Source organism: Cyanistes caeruleus, chromosome 2 (assembly GCF_971803275.1).
Source record: "Cyanistes caeruleus chromosome 2, bCyaCae1.hap1.1, whole genome shotgun sequence".
NCBI classification, from domain to species: domain Eukaryota; kingdom Metazoa; phylum Chordata; class Aves; order Passeriformes; family Paridae; genus Cyanistes; species Cyanistes caeruleus.
Window position 1 is genome coordinate 10,279,100 of NC_141702.1, and position 19,468 is coordinate 10,298,567.

Genomic DNA, 19,468 nt, shown 5'->3' on the forward strand with positions numbered 1-19,468 from the left:
CAGGTCCAGCTGTGTCCAGGCCTCACAACAGTAGGTTTCAACCTAACTTCTGTTGCTATGGAAAAGGTTGGTCAGTGGGGACTGGGGACTACCCAGGATGGGGACTCTGGTGTGCCTCTGTACATTAAAAATATCTTTCCCTTTTCTCCACGTTGGCTGAATAACAAAGGCTTGTTCAACTCTGGTATGACCAGGGTGGTAACTGAAAGCTAATCCAAGGAGCCATTTAAGCCTATAGGCCTGAAAACTGCAATCTAGGACAGGAGTAAGGTGCTGAAGTTCCATCTGTAACACCTGAGAGGTAGGAATAATCCCAGGAGAATGCAGGTGCAGAGCAGTACACTTGTGCAATCATGTGGCTGAATCATACCTTGGGACAGACACCCTCAAAGGTAAACAGAGAATGCCTAACCCTGACACACCATGAGATTCTGTGTGAAATTCATCATCTACACCATGAACAGCAACCAAAGTAGGGGAAAGAGACCAAGGATGTGGAAGTTCTCTGGCTTGTCTGGGAAGGGAGAAACCTGAAATCCCAGGTGAAATAGGAATGCAAGTCTGTCTCCCCTTTTCCATCTCCCTTCCAATGTATGTGGAAAAGTCTCCTCATCTGCCAGGTGGTGTGTATAGGGTATGGAATGCTGCTGGACCCCTTCCTGCTTTTCCAGAGCAAAAGGGGAGGATCTGGGATATCCCACTAACTGCAAACAAGTTTATCTGAATATACAGTGCAAGGCTGCAAAACAAGGGAACCTTGGTGACACCACACCAAACCTGATGCTCACCTGTGTGGCCTGAGAGTGCTAGAATTTAGTCATTATTATTTTCCCTTCATCCCAGTCTACAGATTTCTGCTTTTCAGATTAACAGAAAGCTAACCTAAACTTATGAGTTTGGTGGTGCTGTTAAAAACAGGGAGTGTGCTCTCCTGGCAAACTGCTGGGCTCTGCAGCGTGGGCTGTGGACAGCAGAGTGCACTGCTCATGCAGCAGAGGAAGGCAGCACCCAGACAGTGCTGGGGGGTCCTGGGGTCCCAGAACTGTCCCATTTCTTTTTATAGCACTTACTCCTTCAGCAGATACAGCTTTAAGGGGGCATTTACTCAGCAGTCATCTCGGGCAGGACTGCAGATTTTGGGAAGTGGGCCATGTGTGTGCAGTGACCAGCCAGCCTGGTAAGGGCTGAGGAGCTGGGAAACTGCAGTCTAGGACAGGAAACCCTCTGGAGGCTGCACAGGAGTGTGCTGTCAGCACAAGTGTGCCATCTGCCCCCTCTGCACTGCTGTTGAACAGGCTGTGCTGCAGCCACGCCTGCAGTTACGCTGCACATCCTGAGAGTGATTACAGGTGTGTCAGGTTTGTACTTGATCTCTAAAAAATAATAAGAATTCAAAAAAAAAAGAAAAAAGAAAAAGCTTCTAGTGTGTACAGAAACAAAAAATACCAGGTGTCATTTTTGCTCATACTAGAGTGTCCATCTGCTCACATTGTGTAGAGTTAGCCTTTTCCATACAGAGGCAGGTGAGAGGAAAATGAGGAGCTAAGAAGTTTCCAAGAATGTCAGGTTGATGTAATGACATAGACAAAACTCTGTGTTAGTGGGAAGAAGTGTGTGCCCTAGTGTTTCATGGTGGAGGGGCACTGGCAGCGATTGCTTGGCTCTTTGAAGCCAGTCTTGGTACAGCAGATGGTTGCTGTTGCACATTAGCAAGGAGATGTTCTGTGCTTACATTGCTCTGGTGTATTTTTATTTGACTTCAGATTTGCACTTTGCATTCAGATGAGAGGATTGGCAGTCACTTTATGAAGTATTACAAGAAGCAGCCATAATCAGGGCTGGGCTAATTTTAGTGATCTGCAAATCCATATTTGAGCAAGTGGAAGAAACACAAAGTGTTATTTTGAAGCTTTGGGTCATTTTCTGGTAAATTTTCTTCTGTAGCCACTTCAAAAAGGCAACAGGTTGCAAGATTTACTGATCCTGTTAGCAGACTCAAGAAGTTTCCAGTGCTGTCCCACCATTTGGTATTTAAACTTCATGCAAATAGTTCTGGTGGTTCCTGGAAGAAGTAGCTCCTGTGTCCAGTGGCACCATTTGGAAAGCAGCCAGCACAGCAGAGCCTTCAGGAGCTGTTGGAGACACACATAGAGGCTGAAGTGAGGAGTGAGGCTGGAGCAGACAGCTCAGCAGCTCTGGTTGTTCAAGGGTGGATGAAGCTATAGGAGAAACCCTACTCTTTGGAGGATTTGAACCATTCAAAAACATTTGGAATATGGCAGTGTGCCTTAGAGCCTTAGTGTTTGTTTCTGAAATTTTGGATCTGTTTTCTCTCAGACTGGGGGCAGTCCTGTTGAAAACCTGTTGAAATAATACCTGGCTCCAAATCTGCCTGCTATGGCCCAAATCCAGCATGCCCTGCTCTGCTGCTGGCATCTGCTCCAGAGCCACAGCACCTGTGTTTGGCTTGGCAGGGAGATCTCCTTCTTCCCTCTCTTATGGGCTCAAGCTGAGACCATGGGACTGAAACCATGTCCTTCCCCTTTTCTTGTCCCAGAACTTTTATTTTTGAGGTCCTCAAGGATAGACTCTGCATCGCCTGTGTCACAAAGCATGGCGACCTCTCAGGGTGAATACACAGGCCTGGCATTCTTACCCAATTCAGTTTACGTGTGTCATCTTGGATCTGGAGCAACAATCCATACTGGTCCAGCAAGTACATAGCCCTGGAGACTGTCAGAAGGGTGACCTGGAGAGCCTGAGAACGATACACAGTGTGTTTGTGTAGTTTTTAAAGAATACATACATGCTGTGCACTAAGGGTGACATCAGTGTTCACAGTCCATGCTCAAGGCATTTCAAATGTCAGAGCTCCTAAATCTCTGAGAGACATCGGGTCTGGCTTGGATTGCAATGGTTCTTTTTCTCCTCCACAACCTACCCTTCTTCTCCCTGCTTGAGCTGCAGTGTCCTCTGCAGGTGCTGCCAGGCTGTGTGTTGGTAGGAGAGCATGCTGCCACCAAGCAGTGCACATACACCTGAGAAGAAAAAGTGACACTTGATCCATACCAAATCCCACTTTGCAGAGCATTGTTTTGTCTTTGCCTTTTGCAGAAACTACATGTGATTAGACTTAGGCTTCTCTGAACACGAAGGTTCCATGTGGCACCTTCTAGCTGAACCTGCCTTGAAATTTAAAGTTGGTGCCAAAGAAGCCCTCAGGCAGTTTGGTAACTGAGAGGCTGAGACAGGAGAAGTTAAAACCTCACATGCTGCAGTGTATCAAAGCTAGACAGAAACTCAATCTGGTGCCTGCTGCAGCTGCACACTTAGGAAGCAGCACAAGCCAGAACTGCATCATGTTCATTTCTAGCAAGTTCAAGAGTTGAGGGGGCTATGAAAGGCTGAGTAAATAATGATGCAGTTATTGAGCTGCCCAGGCAGGGTGAACACACCACGGCTAGTATCATGTCAGGACAGGCAGTTCACTCAGCTGGGTGCACAAGGAGCAAAGTACCCTCAGCTGACTCTCCTGGGTTTTTCTTTGCTCTCCTTAGTCCTTAGAAGAGAACAGGATCTCAAGCTATAGACCAAACCCATATGCCTGTGCTTCTCTGCCCATTGGGCTGACACCTGAGGAGATGGATGACTGGCTAGGACAGATGGGAGACAGCAGAGATGAACTTCATGTGCATATTGAGATATAAAGCTGATTTTTCTGCTCTAGACATTTTGACCTGAAGTGATACAAATCTGATCCTACACAAAGCCAGAACCACCATATAAAAATCATATTTACATACCAAATTCTTTTATTTACTCCAGCCAGTCCATTCTAAAGTCAGCTAGGTGGCAGAGGAGATTTAAGAAGAGAACTGAATTAAAGCTGCACACCAGTCAGGGTGGTTGAGTTGAATGCTGTGAGGTGCCTAAGTCTATTTCTCAAAGCAGAGTTGTAGAATATCTCAGGATAGAGGGACCCATATGGATCTTCAAGTCCAACTTCCTGCTCCTTGCAGGACTACCTCCAACCAAACCACAGGACTAAGAGCATCATCCAGACTTCCAGGATAGAGTCCATGAGTGGGAGGTGAGCCTTCCACTCGATCCTACCTGTTCCAGTTGCCGTGCCAGGGTCCTTACTGCCAGCCTTTTAAAGTGAGAGGGGTGTCTCACCCTGGGGCTCACAGGTACTGGGCAGAACTCTGCAGCAAACTCACTGCCATTAATTTCACACCTGTTTGAGAGGAAAGATCATCAGATCTAAGCAGAAATTAGGACATTGCTGATGAGTTCATTGGACATTTAATACCACTTGCCCATCCACAGTGATGTTCCATCTTGGGGTGTAGTTGAAGTCTGGAGATCTGGCTACCCAGCAGTTTTCCAGGTATAACTCCACTTTGGGGCTCTTGTCTTTCAGTTCTACCTCAAGAAACACTGGCTCCATGGGTTGTTTGAGTATTGCCATACTGGGCCCATAGAACTCCATGAAGGATTCATCTCGAGAAAATGATAGGGGAGTTTGTTGTTATTTTATATTATTTGAACTAAAACATACTTGGAGATTCTCTGATTTCCATGGGAGAAGATTTACCTTTGGACACTCTTGAAACTACATTCAGAGCTTGTCTTACCCTTCTGTAAGCTGCAGAGAAAGAAATGTTAGAGAGGCTCTTTGATTGAAAGTAAGGCCTGTCTTAACAAGGGAACTTAGGACTGAAAGAGTCAGAGAGGTTTAAAAATGGAAGGGAATTGCACACCTGCAGTATTTGAATGTGGAATCATCATCCCGGAGCCAAAGGGAGGGGATGTGGCCGGTTCACTGGGGAAGGCACCGAGCACCAGGGTCTCTTTTGCTTGGTAGTAGCACAAGATTGTTAGTCTAGAATAGAAGAAACAGCAATTTTTGTGTTCACATCTATTTCCCAGCAGCTGTACAAAAGTGAGCAGTGCAAGTGAGCAGCTGCTCCTACCTGTAGTCTGGATCTCTTGTGATTGTTGGTATGCTCTGTCCTGGAAGAGTCTCCTTCTCATAAGAGATTTCATTCTCATAAATAATGTGGTCACCTTCAAACTGTGCATATGGGAAGCTCATTATAAGTTGACTCTTCTCAGGAGCTGGAGCAGGGGATCAAAAGGCAAAATGCAGAAGAAGCAGAGACTTCCAGCAGGTGTTTCTGCTCTGGCCATGGACTTACCCTTACTGAAGTGCCACAGGTAGTGACATGGAACTTGAAGAAGGCATGAGCTTCATTATACTCTCTAGGTTTGCAGGAGCTGTCCCTTAGCTTGGTTTTACTCATGTCAATGGCAGGAACTGTCTTCATTTGGGCAGATACCATTATGGTACCATCTGGGTGGCATACTGAGAAAGTCAGAGAGTTGGTTATGAGCTCAAGAAAGAATCACACATCTTTTTTATTGATTGATCAGTTGCAAAACTTACTTATAAATGCTGAAGTATTAAAACTGCAGCTAATGGAGAACATCTGTAAGGTCTCCATAGTTCTCACCTTCCTTAGGGCAACATCAAACCTTGCTTTAATTTTCTGAAAGGACACTTCCTGCAGAGGAGGAGATGGAAGAGCTCTCTTGTCATAGCACATCATCCACATGTGCAAAGTTCTGCCCCTTAGCTTGTGTCACAAGAATTCTAACAAGTCACAAGAGTTAAGTCAGTATGAAGACTTGAGCCTGAAGCTACTTGGGGACAGAAGTACAACTTTTCTTGTATGAATTTATCAGTCACTGTCATGGAGATAAATCTGGGCTGATTATTGTAGAATAATTCAAATTATTAGAGCATCAATTTTCCCCTGCCATGTCTTAACATTTCTACAAAAAGTTCCTATAAAAGAGCTTCTTTTATAAAAGCTGTATTGAAATATTGTTTCTGGCTCAGAGCAGATGGGACATTTTGCCTCATCTTACTAAAAACAATGAGGAGTTTGTATTTGAAGACTTGGTGCATATCTTTTAGAGACAAGTGGGGACCGTAGATTACATAATACCAGAAGGGTCCAGGTCTGATGCCTCTTACTCGACTTGCTGTGGCTCAGAGTCCTTCCCTCTGGAGGTTTTCCAATATGTGTAACAGCATGACAGACTGTGACTGTGGGACTCTGTGAGAGCAAACAGCCCTATGTGCTATAAAATGGCATTGCTGAACAGCTCCTGTACCTGGTACAGGAGTCCCCCAGCAAACAGAGGTATTTGCAAGACCAGGTGTGTGGAGTTGGTAGCTGCAAGGTACCCATTGGTGAGGGCAAGGTGCCGGTTCAGGAGCTTGTTACCAAGGTACAGGTCCCAGTAGTGGTGCAATCCAAAAGTGGGCAGGGTTAGATACAGGTTTTCTTCATCACAGGAACCAACTGCTTCTGGTACTTCTGTGGGAAGAAGGTGGGATGAAGAGTAAGAACGAAGGAAGGTTTGAGTGGTGAGGTTTGGCCCAGGCAGGGATTTCTGCCACAGGTAAGAAGCCCCAGCAGCCTGTTGTATGCATGCTGGCATTGCCTGCAGGGCTTGGCTGGGTTGTAGTGGGTGTACCAGTGCACATCTGGTGGGATGGGATGTCCTGCTTCAGCCAGCTTGCTTCCAGGACTAGTCCCTGTTTCACTAAGGCAAGCTGAGCTATCTATGTAAATACATTTTTTGATCAGCCTCCTTTGAAGCAGGAGCTGTTTCAAAGATAAAATAGGACAGTGAGGAGACTGTCATCTTTGTGGCATGCAAAAATCTAATAAATTTGAGAAAATATCAAACAGACCTCCCAACTGTTTCAGTAACCTGCTAAGTACAGTTCTTAGTGGATGATTTCTCCTTCCAGAAATGCTGTCTCTGGAGATTACAGCAATTTTTTTGAGTTAGTTAAGTTCTGTCCTGGATGTGGAAGCAGAATTGTATTTGAGGACAAACTAAAACTTGTAGCAATGTCTGAAAGTTTTGCCAGTAGATGTATGTTCATGTTCTGAGGCATCTTGTTCACTGAGTTTGCAAGCCAACTTCTACACGCTTGTTTTATTGCTCTCAGTGTCTCGAGGGCAGACTGTCTTGCCAGTATGCAGAAGAGCTGCCATCAGTGGAGCAGCAACTTGGCTGTTACCAACAATGAGCTATTGAGGGGTGGGGCTTTCCCCAAAGCTCTCACCCTCACTCTGCTGTTCTCACTGAATTCAATGACAGCCACGCTGTCGATGCAAGCAAACCAGTTGATGTCAGGGGAAAACTTACCAATATCAGCAAGCACACACTCCACCTCTGCTGAATGATGGTAGAGTGTCATCTCCAGACCCACGCTAAGGGTGTAGTTGACCAGGAGAGTGTATTTTGTTTCATTTCTATTCACATACTGAAAGAGAGAGAAGTGTAAGGCTGCAGCAGCTTTCACAATAGGCAGGCATATATATTCTGAAAAACACTAAATAATTATTCCAACACCCTCCCCTGCCCTGCAAATAGCTCAGACTCCAAAAGCATCGCTTCAGCTGGCCTAAAGCTATTCAGAAATCTGGCCTGGATTCAACAGCTCTTTCAGCCAAACATAAATGTGGAGAATGTTGTGCCTTTTCAGAAAGTGAAGACAGAAGTGAACGCAGTGGTGGTTCCTCTGTAGCCCAATGGTGGGATCATAGAGAGGGATCCAGGTCCAAATCCTTGTTCTTCTTTACTGAGAGTGTGGGCTGAACCCAGGAGAGTAATTGGTTGAATAGAAGGTGTGAGGAGATGCTGTGAGAGATCCCTCTCAATATCTTCTTTTCCTTCACTGAAAATGCTTACAAAGTAAAACCTGGTGTTCAACCTGAAAGAAATACTTCTGGATTTTTTTTTTCTTGCTTTGATCCTTAATGCAATTTGTCTGTGGTTTGACTGCAGCCTGAAAACTATTTGCACAAATTCTGTGCATTCACAATGTTGTTTCTTGTGACAGCACCACAGCTCAGCATGGTTTGGTTGAAAGAGTGGTAGAAGACTTGTAGTTATGCATCCTCCCACTGAAATGAGAGGCTGAAATCCCTCTGTGAATATATAGCCTTTACAAATATTTTGATTACAAACTGTCTGAAGCTTAACTAAATTACATTTAGAGTACCCTGAGCCTGCCCTTAGCGTGCTCGCATGGGGCATGGCCTGTGCCAGCAGCCAAACAGTGGGCTCAGGGGTTACTGGATTTTTGAAACTGATGTTTGCCAGCATTGCAATTTATTTATTTTTCCAAGACACTCCTGTTTTAGAGGGCAGTGTCTAACACAGACTTGAGAAACCTCTTCCTGTTGGGTGTGCACTCGGGCATTAGCCATGCTGACAGGCACTAGAGGAGGTAACATTTCATCCCATCTCATTATACTTGATACTGATCTCCTAGAGATCTATGGAGATCAAGGTGGGGACATAAAAGCTTCTAATCCTAACTCAGATTATCTCAGACTTGTTGACACCTCTGTGATCAAGGAACTGTTGTTGATTAATAAAAGCTGGACCGTGTCCCCAAGAGGGACTGTCCCACCTCCTCCACTCTGCTGCTGAAGTGAACTGCTGTGTTTCCTACCTCTTTCAGAACATATGGATCATCAAAAGAGACTTCCAGGATAAATGCTTTTGTTCCATTAGAAAAGGGAGTTTCATAAATCTTGAAGCTGTGGTGCTGTGCTTCCCTCAGGGAAAATGGCATATTTCCTACTCTGATTGCCACCAGAGAGACATCGGGAAGAAAGTGTCCAAATGCAACATTAAATAGCCGTTCTTCTGGCATGGTGTCTGCAGGGAGAGAACATCAAATTACTGCTGATGTGGATCAAATAACCAAGATGGTTGGGGTGGCCTCTCATTCAAATTCCAGGAAACTTAGCCAACAGCCATCTCTTTAATGGCTCTGATTAATGAGTGTTTGTGTTCTAGTCAGATCTGAAATACTCTGAGTGCATGAGAATTACTTCAAGCTGCAGAGGATTAACAACAAATATATAGAACTTTACAGAAAGTGGGTTCAGTGACTTTCTAGAGGTGCACTATGATGTGCAATACATTTGAAGAAATCTAGAATCTCGTTCAGCCACATAAAATTTGAAAAATTTATCATAATGTATGGTAAGAGGCTCCTTTTTCTTTCTATATCAATTATCCAGACAACTCCAAGTATGTTTAGTGCCTTAATGCTCTGGGAATTAAAATTTAAAAACCATGACTGCAGCACTGGGTGGCACAATGATTTCAGTATATTCCCAAGGTATCAGATGCAGGCAGTTTGGGGGAGAAAATACCATTAATGAATGCTGTCCTCTTCTTCCCAGTGTGATAACTGCACATCACAACATCTTTATTCCAGTGCTCACAGGAAAAATACAGGTATTAACATGAAAGGAATGTTTACATTTTTATCATCAACTTATAAGTTAAGGCTAAAAGGTTTTTATTGGGGTTTTTTGTTTGTTCGTTTGAATATAATACTTGAGTGTTGACTTTTCCTAAAAAAATTTTAAGTGGGAGTTGAGAACATTCTGGTGAATGTAGATCTGTAGCACAGGCCAGGTGGAGCAATGTACAGCACATCAAAAGATTGGTAAGAGTCAATGAGAGGAATGACTTACTGTTGATAACAGTTGGTATTTGTGGCATGAAAGGCGTGGTGATGGATTTGATGACTGTATACTTTGTGGTTTGCCAACCTGCATCTGTCCACGTGTGCTCCAGAAACAGGTCAATGCAGTAAATGACTCCATATACACCGCCAGATATGGAGCTCTAGGAGGTAAAATGTGTGGTTAAGTCTTAATTCTCGGTAGCTTAATAAACAGATGACTGTGGTTTAAATTCTTAAGCTAGGAAGAGCAGATGGTATTCTAGTACAGCTTGGGACAGATTTTGCTAGTGGATTTTGCTTGTTTGTTTGGTAGCTTGGTCCATTTGTCTGGTCCAGGTGTGGCTCAGATACTGCAAAGATCCTTAGTAAGGAAGTATCAGGTTTTCAGGGGTGTCCTCATTAAGTTTAACACATCATCACATTTGGTTTTTTTTTTTTTTTACCATCCCTGGATTACCAATCACATTTCTTTTTCTGTCTGTTACACAAATAGGGACCTCCTGAAGGGAATAAGTCAAATTCACACCAATGTCATCTTGCAGGAATATTGCCAACTCCTTTCTAGGTGTTGAAGTTGGAGGGACTTTTGAGCAACCTGATCTAATGAAAGATGTTTCTGCCTATGGCAGAGGAGGCTGGAGTTTATTGTCTTTAAAGGTGCCTTCCAACCCAAACTATTCTTTTCTACTGAACATTCCTTTTGGCATTGCCTCTGTATCTGTAAATGATATATTGATAAGGAATAAACTGTGTTCAAAACAGGTGACTGCACCCCAAAAACATGAAGAGAACCTGTCCCTTGCTAAATCATGCTGTCTTGGAAATTGTCAGGGAAATTACTCACTGAGCCAGGCCAGAAGTTTACCAGGACTAGTTTCATTAATGAACAACATAGACAATTCATTCCAGTGTCAGCCTCTTGCTTCTACCATGTTTTGTCATTACAAATTCCTAGTTTCTTAATAAGTGCTTTCAAAACACAGAGAAGAAACACCTAGTTCTTCAAATATTGTATCTACAAATTTTAAGCAGCAATCAATTAGTATTTGAAATTACCATGATTTGGAAAAATCTACAGATTTTTCAGGCTCTCAAATGTATTTGTGTGTAACTGGTTTGTACTAACCTCTAGCTTGCCTCCCTCTGCTCCAATTGGGATGGTTATTCTGATGTGTGTCTCGTTGTACTCCAGTAAGAAGTTCATCTCTGCTGGATTCACTATGACTTGATCACCCACTCCCATTACAATGCTTTTAGACAGAAAAGTGGATTCCTGGACCACTAGTGTGGGGATAACTCTTGGCACAGTCCATGTTAGCGTGGTATCGGTGAAGCTGATGCCATCTGTGGAGTTAGATAGACAGGGCAATTGGAGCTATCACTCAGTCCTGTCTCTGCCTTTTCCTGATTCCATTTCACCAGGACATCTCTGCAGCTTTCACTGATGCAACACCTTGTAGGATATTAGCCAAATGATGGCTGTTTTGTCACAGAGACCCTGGCACTCGAAGCAGACCTGAATCAGTTTCAGGTGAATCATTAATTGATTCAGAAGAACTGGCAGCTCTGCTCCCAGCTACCTTGTTCTCTTGTCCCAGGGATTACTGGCAGAAGGAAGAGGGCACAGAGTAACCTGTTTGGACCTTCTTGAAATACTGGCTTCAAGGTCTCTACAACTTAAAACCTTTTGCTTCCTCATCACTTGTTCACATTAATACTCTTCTGTGAGAGCCAAGTGCAGCCACCACTTCTCTGCAAAAAGCCAGGCTAGTCCTGCCTCTCCAGAGAAAAGGATGATGTGAGTTTCAAGGATGCAGAGCTGCCTGCCTTGCATGGAATTGTATGAAAAAGAAGAGCCAAGGCTGTGGGATTAGTCCAGGGGAGGCTCCCTGCTTCTTCTGTAGCAGTTTTGCTTGTTTCCAGTTCCCTGCATCTGATGTGGGGATTTGAGAAACCAGAGACAAAGCATGACACTGCACTGGGAACACAAGTAATGTAGTGTCACAGCAGGGCCTGTTTGCCTGTGACTAAAGACACAGACTCTTAACTCATGTTGTTCTGAGGGAAGCTTGTAAACCTCTTCTCTAAGAGAGAATGGGAAGACTGTGTTTTCTGCTGCCTCCTTTGGTGGTTGTTTTTAGTGAAGAAGGAAGAGATCCTTACCAACAGGACAGGAGGCAGTCGTGTCAATGAGCAAAAGCAGCCACCGCTGCCTGTACATGGAAGTGGAAGTGATCATGTTCATAGTTACACCACTGACCTGTTTGAGCCCAGAAAAAGAGAGCTGATGTTTTGGAGAGGCAGTGGGAACAGCAGAGCTTTGTGTCTGGCTGGGGTCAACAACTCACCACGCTGACATCAGACTCATTGCTGTGGTAGGGCGCTCGCAGGTACACTCGGGACAGGGTGTTATTGAAGCTGTAGCCCAGTTTTACTGCATCACTTACTGTTATTCTCTTTCTCCCTGATGGAGAAACAAACATCAGTTGCCATTGCTGGTATGCAACATTTTGAGTCTGCAAGAGAGAGATGAGCTATGTCAGTTCTACGTCTCCCAAAGTCTCTTAAAAAGCTATGATGTTGCAGTGCCTATTTTCCTATTAGCAGTGGGAGTAACTGGAATGATAGTATTAGTTCATCTCAGGCAAGAAAAACCCTTGACATATATATATGTAGTGTAAAGATAAGGAATTCTAGAGCTCTTTATGGCATCTTTAGAGATTGTCTTCTAGCAGCCCTGGAAGAAACACAGACAGATGGCCTTGAACAAATCCACTATGGACAAAATACCCGTGCTGTTAAGAAACTGATTATCTCCATGTCTGCTGTTTGCTGGAACAGTCCAGAGGTCAAATGACAGACTACCTCTTATTGTGTGTAGCCATACTGTGTCAAAGATAAGAAGAGAGCAATGCCTGTAAGTGGCCTAGAACAGAGTCCCCTGCTGTGATGGCCATACAGTCAAAAGGAAAATGGGCATCGAGAGCAAGTAAGACATGAGAAATGTGGGACAAGCATATATATTTGACAGAATCACAGAGGGGCTGTGGTTGGAAGGAACCACTGGAGACCATCTAGTCCAACCTCTCTGCTTGAGCAGGGTCCCCATGAGTGTGGTACTCAGGATTGTGTCCAGACAGATTTTGAATTTCTCCAGATGAGTCTCCATACCTTCTCTGGGCAATCTGTTCCATTCTTCCTCATGTTCAGATGGAACTTCTAGTGGATCAGTTTCTGTCTGCTCTCTTGTCCTACTGCTGGGCACCACTGAGAAGAACCTGGCTCCATTCTCTTGACACTCTTCCTTCAGATACTTGTGTACATTGCTAAGATCCTCTCCTAGTCTTCCCCAGACTAAACAGGCCCAACTCCCTCAGCTTTTCCTCATAAGAGAGATGTTCCTGTCATCATTTCCCACTCATTCTTTCCAGCCTCAAATATTTTTCATTTCAGTGACTGTTGAGCTATCTGTACCTTCTTTGTATTTTGTATGTCTTATTGGATTTCTCTTCAGTCAACTTTTCCAGACTATCCCTGGGATCAAGTAAGCTTTTAGCAGCCACAACATCTTTTGGTGATGAGTTTGATGGTTTCACTACCCATTGTGCGAAGAACTACCTACCTTTGTTTGTCTTGAACTCAGTTTTCACTAATGGAACAAGCATATGACTGTTCTCCCACCTAAATGTCTTTTTGCAGTCTAGAGGTCTAAAAATACTTGAGAGGTTTTCAGTACTTGATGGCAAATTTGTCATCTCCCTTTTCTTGTCAGAGATGGAGCTATGCCCCAAGAATGACTCATAAGAGTAGAGAGAAGAGGCAGGCTAGGAGATGTTGGGAAAGGCTCCCCTTCATACCTCTGGCAGTGCTGACATCCATGCTACGGTGTAGTCATTTGAAACTGCTGGGACATCAGTCTTCACTGACACCTGGGAACACAGGAGATTGTTTGGGAGCAATGGGAGCAAACAAATCCCCAGTATTATTGCAGACAAGGGGAACAGTGTCTATCAGGATCTAACAGTTTGCATTCACTAGAGGTAATTAAAGTTTTAGTAATTAAATTTTAAGTTAAGTAATTAAAGTGTGGAGGTTCTTGATGGCAGTAATTTTAGTGACCTTAAATGAAAGTTAAAACCATGGCATTTATAGTGGTGGGAATATTTTGTGTTTAACCAGGTAAACCTAAAGTCCTGCTTCATATCCGGTAAGCTGTAAACTAGATTAATCTCTGGAGACCTTCAGGGACATCTGGGTCTCTCCACTGGAGGTGTAGGAAAGCAGGTTATTGGCATCAACAGGACTGGTTCTGTCTTCCCATGCAGGCTGAATGCCTAAAATGAAGGATGCCCAGTAGCTAAGGTAGGTGCTGCGGTGTAAATCTTGCCCACATGTGCTGCAGAGTGAGGCAAGGAAAGGGGACAGTCTGAAGACCTCTGTACCATGGTTTAATTGTGTTGCAACACCCAGAAGTGACTGCACAGCCTTGAGTTCTAATAGGAGGGGTATGCTTTCTTTTTCTTGCCTGTTGCAGGAATGCACAGAAAGCAATGAAATTTGGTTTGTTTGCTGCCTTGTTTCTACACTGGCAGGAGGCTGAGCAGCCCCACTGCACCACCTGCACCACTGCAGGAGGCAGCTCCTGTCTCACAGTCTTGTCCTGTGAGTTGTCTGATTCAGCAGAGGTGCAGCTCTGCACACTCTAGGTTTTATTATTTCAGATATGAGGATGACATTCTCACAGATGCTGCAGAACTTTATGACCAAAAGGGACTCTCACAAGTTTAAGAGCTTGGCCTTAAGCCTCTCTGTTGATTTGCTTGCAGAGGCTTGCCTTACTTCATCTGTACAGTTAACTGAGTTTCACTGCAAATAAAATTGAAAATTCACAAAATATCTGTGGCATGTAAATGTGTTACTAATCAGATCTACAGTTACACACTCTGCTAAATATCAGCAGGTTGCTATTATGCCTGGTACACGGGGTACAATCAACCTCTGACAGGAATTTGTGGAGGTTGTGCCTGGCAGGGAGCTTGGATGCAGCCTCGCCTTCAGTGGGAAGGTTTTTACCTCCATGTAGTTCTCTTCGCACACAATTTCTCTTGAAGCCCAGGATGCATAGGAGCAGTACATAGGGTAGGTGTAGGTGACAGCTGCCCTCATGCTTGAAAATGAGGAGACCTTGATGTTCACAGTCAGTGAAAACAGCTCATCTGCCTGGGAAGAAGAAGTGGCAATTCAGCAGGTGGTGCAGAAGGTTCCAGGAGTGGCTGCATGGGACCATGTTCTGAGTGTTTTCTGCTTCTGAGTGTTCTGTTTCTGAGTGTTTTATAATGATGAGAACAGGTGAGAACTGCAGTGACAGCTCCTACAGCATACCACCCTGCCTGAAATGGTTTGTGTGCAGGATTTTACTGAGCCAGGGACATTGCCTCAGCACTCACAGCCTTTGCCTCAGACCCCATCTCAGCACTGCTCTTGCCACACTATAAAGGAGCAGCTGGTCAAGGGCAGATCTGACCTACCTTACTGTGGGGTTCATGTTTCTCCTCTTTGTGACTTTGTGTGTCTCCACATGAGGAGAAAGTACTGGAACTTTTGTTTTGATCTAAGTAGTTCACATTAATCTACAAATGCTGTTTAGTATTTAACACTAGACTGAGTCCAGTGAAAAACTCCTTTTAGTTCTTCAGCTCTCCAGGAGCCACACACAAAGCCATGGACTGTCCTTCTATCTGACATAGATGTGTATTTTTCTACAGAAGAAGGCAAAACCTTTACAGAGAAATTTCCAGCCTGGAAATCTAGGTCATTTCACAGCACACTGTACACCCCCGTTCTTTTTAGCTAACCTCTGCCTATAAAGTTTTACCATATTTTTTCTGTGGGGCTTCCAGGACCAACCAGACTAAACATGGACAAGCAATGAAGTTTCTACTTTGATTTGTTCTGGTTTTGGGTACATTTCATCTCAACTAACATTTAGAAATTAGAAATCCAGGCTACACTTTTACACATATTTTTGGAAGGGGTGAATCACCTTCTGGAGATGCCTGCTTCTCTCCATTGAGTATTGTGGAAGAGTAAACAACTAGTTTAGACTAGACATTATCTTTTAGATGGCTAAAGTTACGTGAGGCAGATCTGGGTCTAATAGACATGTGTGATCTACGTTCCTAGGCATGTGTTAACAGGCACATTACCACACAAATTAAGCCAGGAAATGATCTGCCAGAATCACACTGCAAACATTGCTTTTTCAAGCGGATGCCTACTTCTTTCCAGAGCAGCTTTCAAGAAACTCTCTGGCAAATCAGCAGCTACAAGGATATGCTTGAGAACTGGCAGCTACTCAGCAGCATTAGGATGAGTGTCATTCCATGGAGAGAGGAAATCCCATGTCAGTCACACTGAACAAACCTCACAGCAGAGAGCCATCGCCTATTCATTCCTACACCACACTCCCAACACTAGTTCCTTGAGTTCAGTATTCTCAAAATATTGCTGTTAGAATACCATGTACTATCTCAGTCTTGTGTTTTTGGAGAAGATGTACTGCCTGAGCTGCTTCCAAGCCCGTGTCTGGGCCTTACCTCATTGGCCACGTGGCAGCCGAGCACTGACGCGCGGAAGACGGGATTGCCCCAGACGTCTTCTGACAGGACATAGCCACAGCGAGATGCTAATTTCTCATCCAGCACAACAGGGCCAGAATAAGGATCTACAGAAAAAGGGAAGCATATGTGGGATGTGAAGCTCAAGACAAGGGGCAGAGTGGGGCTGAGGCCCCCTCAGGCAGCTCTTCTCCACCTGGGTTGGGGGCTCTCCAGTGACATGTGCTGTTCAGGAGCTGGTGACACTGTGCTGGCATGTGTAGGAGTGCATGAGACAGTTTGGCATGACTCAAGCTCACACACATACTGTGCACTTCAATGCCTGCTTCCTTGCATCCAGAAGCTTGTGCCATTGCCACTTTGAAGTGCTGCTATTACGGAGACTTTCTCTGAAGCATCACCTACACTTCTCCCTCCCCGATTTCATTCTCTAGAAGAGAGTTATGGGATATTAAGCCCATCTGCTTCTAAAAATCATCAAGTTGGGATAAACTGCTGTTCACAAAGGATGTGGTCACAGACCTGCTTTGGGCGGGCACTTTTACGTATTGATCAGTTTTCCTTCTTCTCTCTGCGTGCTGTGAAACCTAAGGGGGAGCCAAGTAAGAGACATGACAGGGACTGCCTGTGCTCAGCTCTTGATGATGATAGAATTAATAACATCATATTTTGTTAATTATCTGCCCTCTGATTAAGGAACTATTTTAGTCTTGGGTTAGACACAAGAATCTGTACAAATGGATAGGTTTTAACTAGCTGCCGCTGCAATTTCTAGATTTGTCTGTCATGCCTCTATGTTGGACAGTTCTAGAACTGCAGGTTCAGTGGATGCATGCCTGCAGCCAGGATAGGCTCAGGAGATAAGGAATAATTTTGGAAGAGGAAGGAATAGCTTTTATGAGAGCAACTGATAGAGCTGGAAGAAACAAACAGCAGTTTGTGCCTGAAGGCTGGTCTGTTTTTTCCAGCAATATCAGTTACTCTCAGAAATGCTATCCCTTCTGCCCACACCCTTTCCGTACTTGATTTTTTCAGTTCTGCCTCCAAATCAAATGAAAAAAAACAAAACAAAAACATAACCCAGAAAAATAGTGCACTGATCTCAAGAGAAATTAATTAGGTTTGGGGTGAAATCACATACTTTTTACAATGTGATATGAATATTTGCTGGTTTATATTTTAGTTCTGAAGATTTTTGTTTTCCCCAGAAAATGGAACCCCTTTGTCCAGTCTGAACTATTGTATTTAGATGTCATTGTGGTGTTAAATAAAAAGGAAATAAAAATACCCTCCAAAGTCCTTTAATTGGTGCAGCACCCACTCAGCCCTCATTGAAAGTGTGTTTTCTGGGTATTACCCAGCCTACACTGCCGTTGCTATTATGCTGTTCAGGATATATCCAAGCTGCAATGTCACCTTTGTTTCCCTTGCTAGACACTTGTAAGGGCTCAGCAGAGAAAAGAATGAAAGCCAAATGTCAGTCCTTCCTCCTCAGACCATTCTTTCTCCTTTCTCAGCACTGTAGCTGCACAGGGAGGCTGTGGCTGTAGTTTCCAGCTTTACTCCTCTGTAGGGTTAGTGGCCAAACTGAGGTGGGAGAGGCTGGCTCAGGGTGAAAAGGATGTGCTGCAGGTTCCTTGGGGTGAGTTATCAATTATCAATAGATGGCAGCAGCATCCAGATCACAGACTCTGTGATCACTTAGGTGATTCCCCAGCCTTCATGCTTTTCGGGGCTGCCACTTGTAACTCACCATAGATTTCCAGCTGGAAGAACTTTCCCTGGAGCAAGAGTTTATTCAGTTTCATCCAAAAAATTCTGGAGCGGCAGCTGCTCTCTGCAAAACCTAGTGGGAGCACATATAGAGCTGATGAGTCAGTAGGACTGGAGGGCAGAGAAGAGGCACATCGTGTTATGAGCAAAATAACCGAGTTCTCATCCTTGCCTCTCTCCCCACTCAGCTTTTATCATGTTTCACCAACCTGGGGGAGCCATCCGCCTCCCTTGTCCCAGCCAGAACAGTAAGAAAAACAGCCAGATCCTGCAGTATAAGCACATGAACTAATAACAGGGAGAACAGAGAGAAAAAAATGAAAGATCAAAATGGTAAATTAAGGAGGTGGAAACCAAAGTCTTGTTACCTGTGTAGCAAGTGACCCACAGCCTCCATCTGTCCCCAGAGACCTGTGCATGGGCAGCAAAGTCTTCCTCCCTGTGAAGTAAAGCAGACCCAGGGGTGCAGATGGAACTTGGCCAGACCCAGAAGAAGGGGTACAAGTTACCTTTCACAGACTGTGCTGTCTTCTCCAAACCTTGTGTGTGGACCAGGAGAGGACAGTGGCTTCTGTTGTGGAAGGTCCTGGGTGGAATCCTGCAGTGCCCTCCAACGTTATCAGAGCTCACTCCTGGCTGGGGGAGGCAGCTCCCTCTCTCTGGGAGGGCACAGCACCCTCCTGCCAGATATTTGCAAGGTCAGAGGCTGCTGCTGAGCCTAATTGTAATGAGTAGAGCTGAGGGTGCTTGGTCCCTTCCATCAACCCCTGGCAAGTATTCTCATTCCTTACAAGCCAGTTGGGTAGCTCTAACTTCAGGTCTTTAGAACACATGAAACATTTCCCCAGAGGTATTTTAATTAGGTCTACACAGGAAATACATTTTTGTTTCTGTGAAATGTCCCAGTGACCCAGCCATGCCAGAGATAACAGCAGTACTTTGGCAGCTGCACGTTTTGCTTTTGTAGATCCAGTTAGGTTGCCCTTTGATTTGTTTGATTATCAGAGAGTGTTTTAGCGAAAACATCTTGTTTTCAGAAGTGCTGCAATATCTCTGTATCAGTCAGACCGTGTGCAGGTCTGTAAATGGACAAGCATATTGCCTGGGAATATGTCATAATGGGAATTGTTTCTCTGGGGCTGCAAGTGACCCAGGAAAGAAAGGCTGAGAGGCTTGGAGTGCTAAAGATACAGCTTGTGTGGCATGGATGAGCCACGGCAGGGTGAGGAGTACAGGACACTTAGGTTGACATTTTAGCCATTTCAACTCAGGGCTCCTTTTTGTCCCCATTTTGGGCCATTGACCAGATGTTCTTACCTTACTTTGGTTCACAGGTATGAGCAGAATGGTGCTGTAGAACAGATTGTTCTGTAGTGCATTTCACACCACTGGGGGATGAACAAAATCCAGTGGGCACATCCCCTCCCAGGACACACTGCAATCAGTGTGATTTCTTCCTCTCTCAGAGGACCTGTGCAGTAACAGCAGAACCCCCACC

At 44.5% G+C, this 19,468-nt stretch overlaps 1 protein-coding gene across 6 annotated transcripts; it reads right to left on the reverse strand.

The window, feature by feature from the left end:
- Positions 1–1,728: 1,728 nt before the first annotated feature.
- LOC111925993 (uncharacterized) lies at positions 1,729–19,059 on the reverse strand. Of its 6 annotated transcripts, XM_086875774.1 has the most exons (26): positions 18,510–18,598; positions 18,339–18,409; positions 18,180–18,238; positions 17,951–18,043; positions 16,720–16,784; positions 16,394–16,627; positions 16,177–16,304; positions 14,654–14,800; positions 13,438–13,509; positions 11,929–12,096; positions 11,744–11,840; positions 10,707–10,924; positions 9,588–9,741; positions 8,549–8,757; positions 7,234–7,351; positions 6,184–6,389; positions 5,450–5,567; positions 5,202–5,368; positions 4,977–5,077; positions 4,764–4,885; positions 4,598–4,648; positions 4,320–4,503; positions 4,114–4,237; positions 2,942–3,038; positions 2,657–2,758; positions 1,729–2,132 (listed from the first exon to the last, which is right to left on the reverse strand). In XM_086875774.1, exons 6-25 carry the CDS (start codon positions 16,548–16,550, stop codon positions 2,676–2,678), a joined length of 2,721 nt encoding a protein of 906 aa, XP_086731900.1. In that variant the 5' UTR covers positions 16,551–16,627; positions 16,720–16,784; positions 17,951–18,043; positions 18,180–18,238; positions 18,339–18,409; positions 18,510–18,598; the 3' UTR covers positions 1,729–2,132; positions 2,657–2,675. The 6 variants fall into 6 exon arrangements, with proteins under 6 accessions (XP_086731900.1, XP_086731899.1, XP_023778412.2 ...); XM_086875773.1 differs by lacking the exons at positions 16,394–16,627; positions 16,720–16,784 and having other exon boundaries at positions 18,510–18,803; XM_023922644.2 differs by lacking the exons at positions 16,394–16,627; positions 16,720–16,784 and having other exon boundaries at positions 18,180–18,258; positions 18,510–18,573.
- Positions 19,060–19,468: the final 409 nt, after the last annotated feature.

Coding starts and splice junctions, on each gene's coding strand:
- LOC111925993 (XM_023922644.2), bottom strand. CDS start 18,389: ATGCACAGGTCTCTGGGGACAGATGGAGGCTGTGGGTCACTTGCTACA. Junction 12,097..13,437: donor GGATGTCAGCACTGCCAGAG/GTATGAAGGGGA, acceptor TCTCTCTTGCAG/ACTCAAAATGTTGCATACCA. Junction 7,352..8,548: donor ATCCATATGTTCTGAAAGAG/GTAGGAAACACA, acceptor TCTCTCTTTCAG/TATGTGAATAGAAATGAAAC.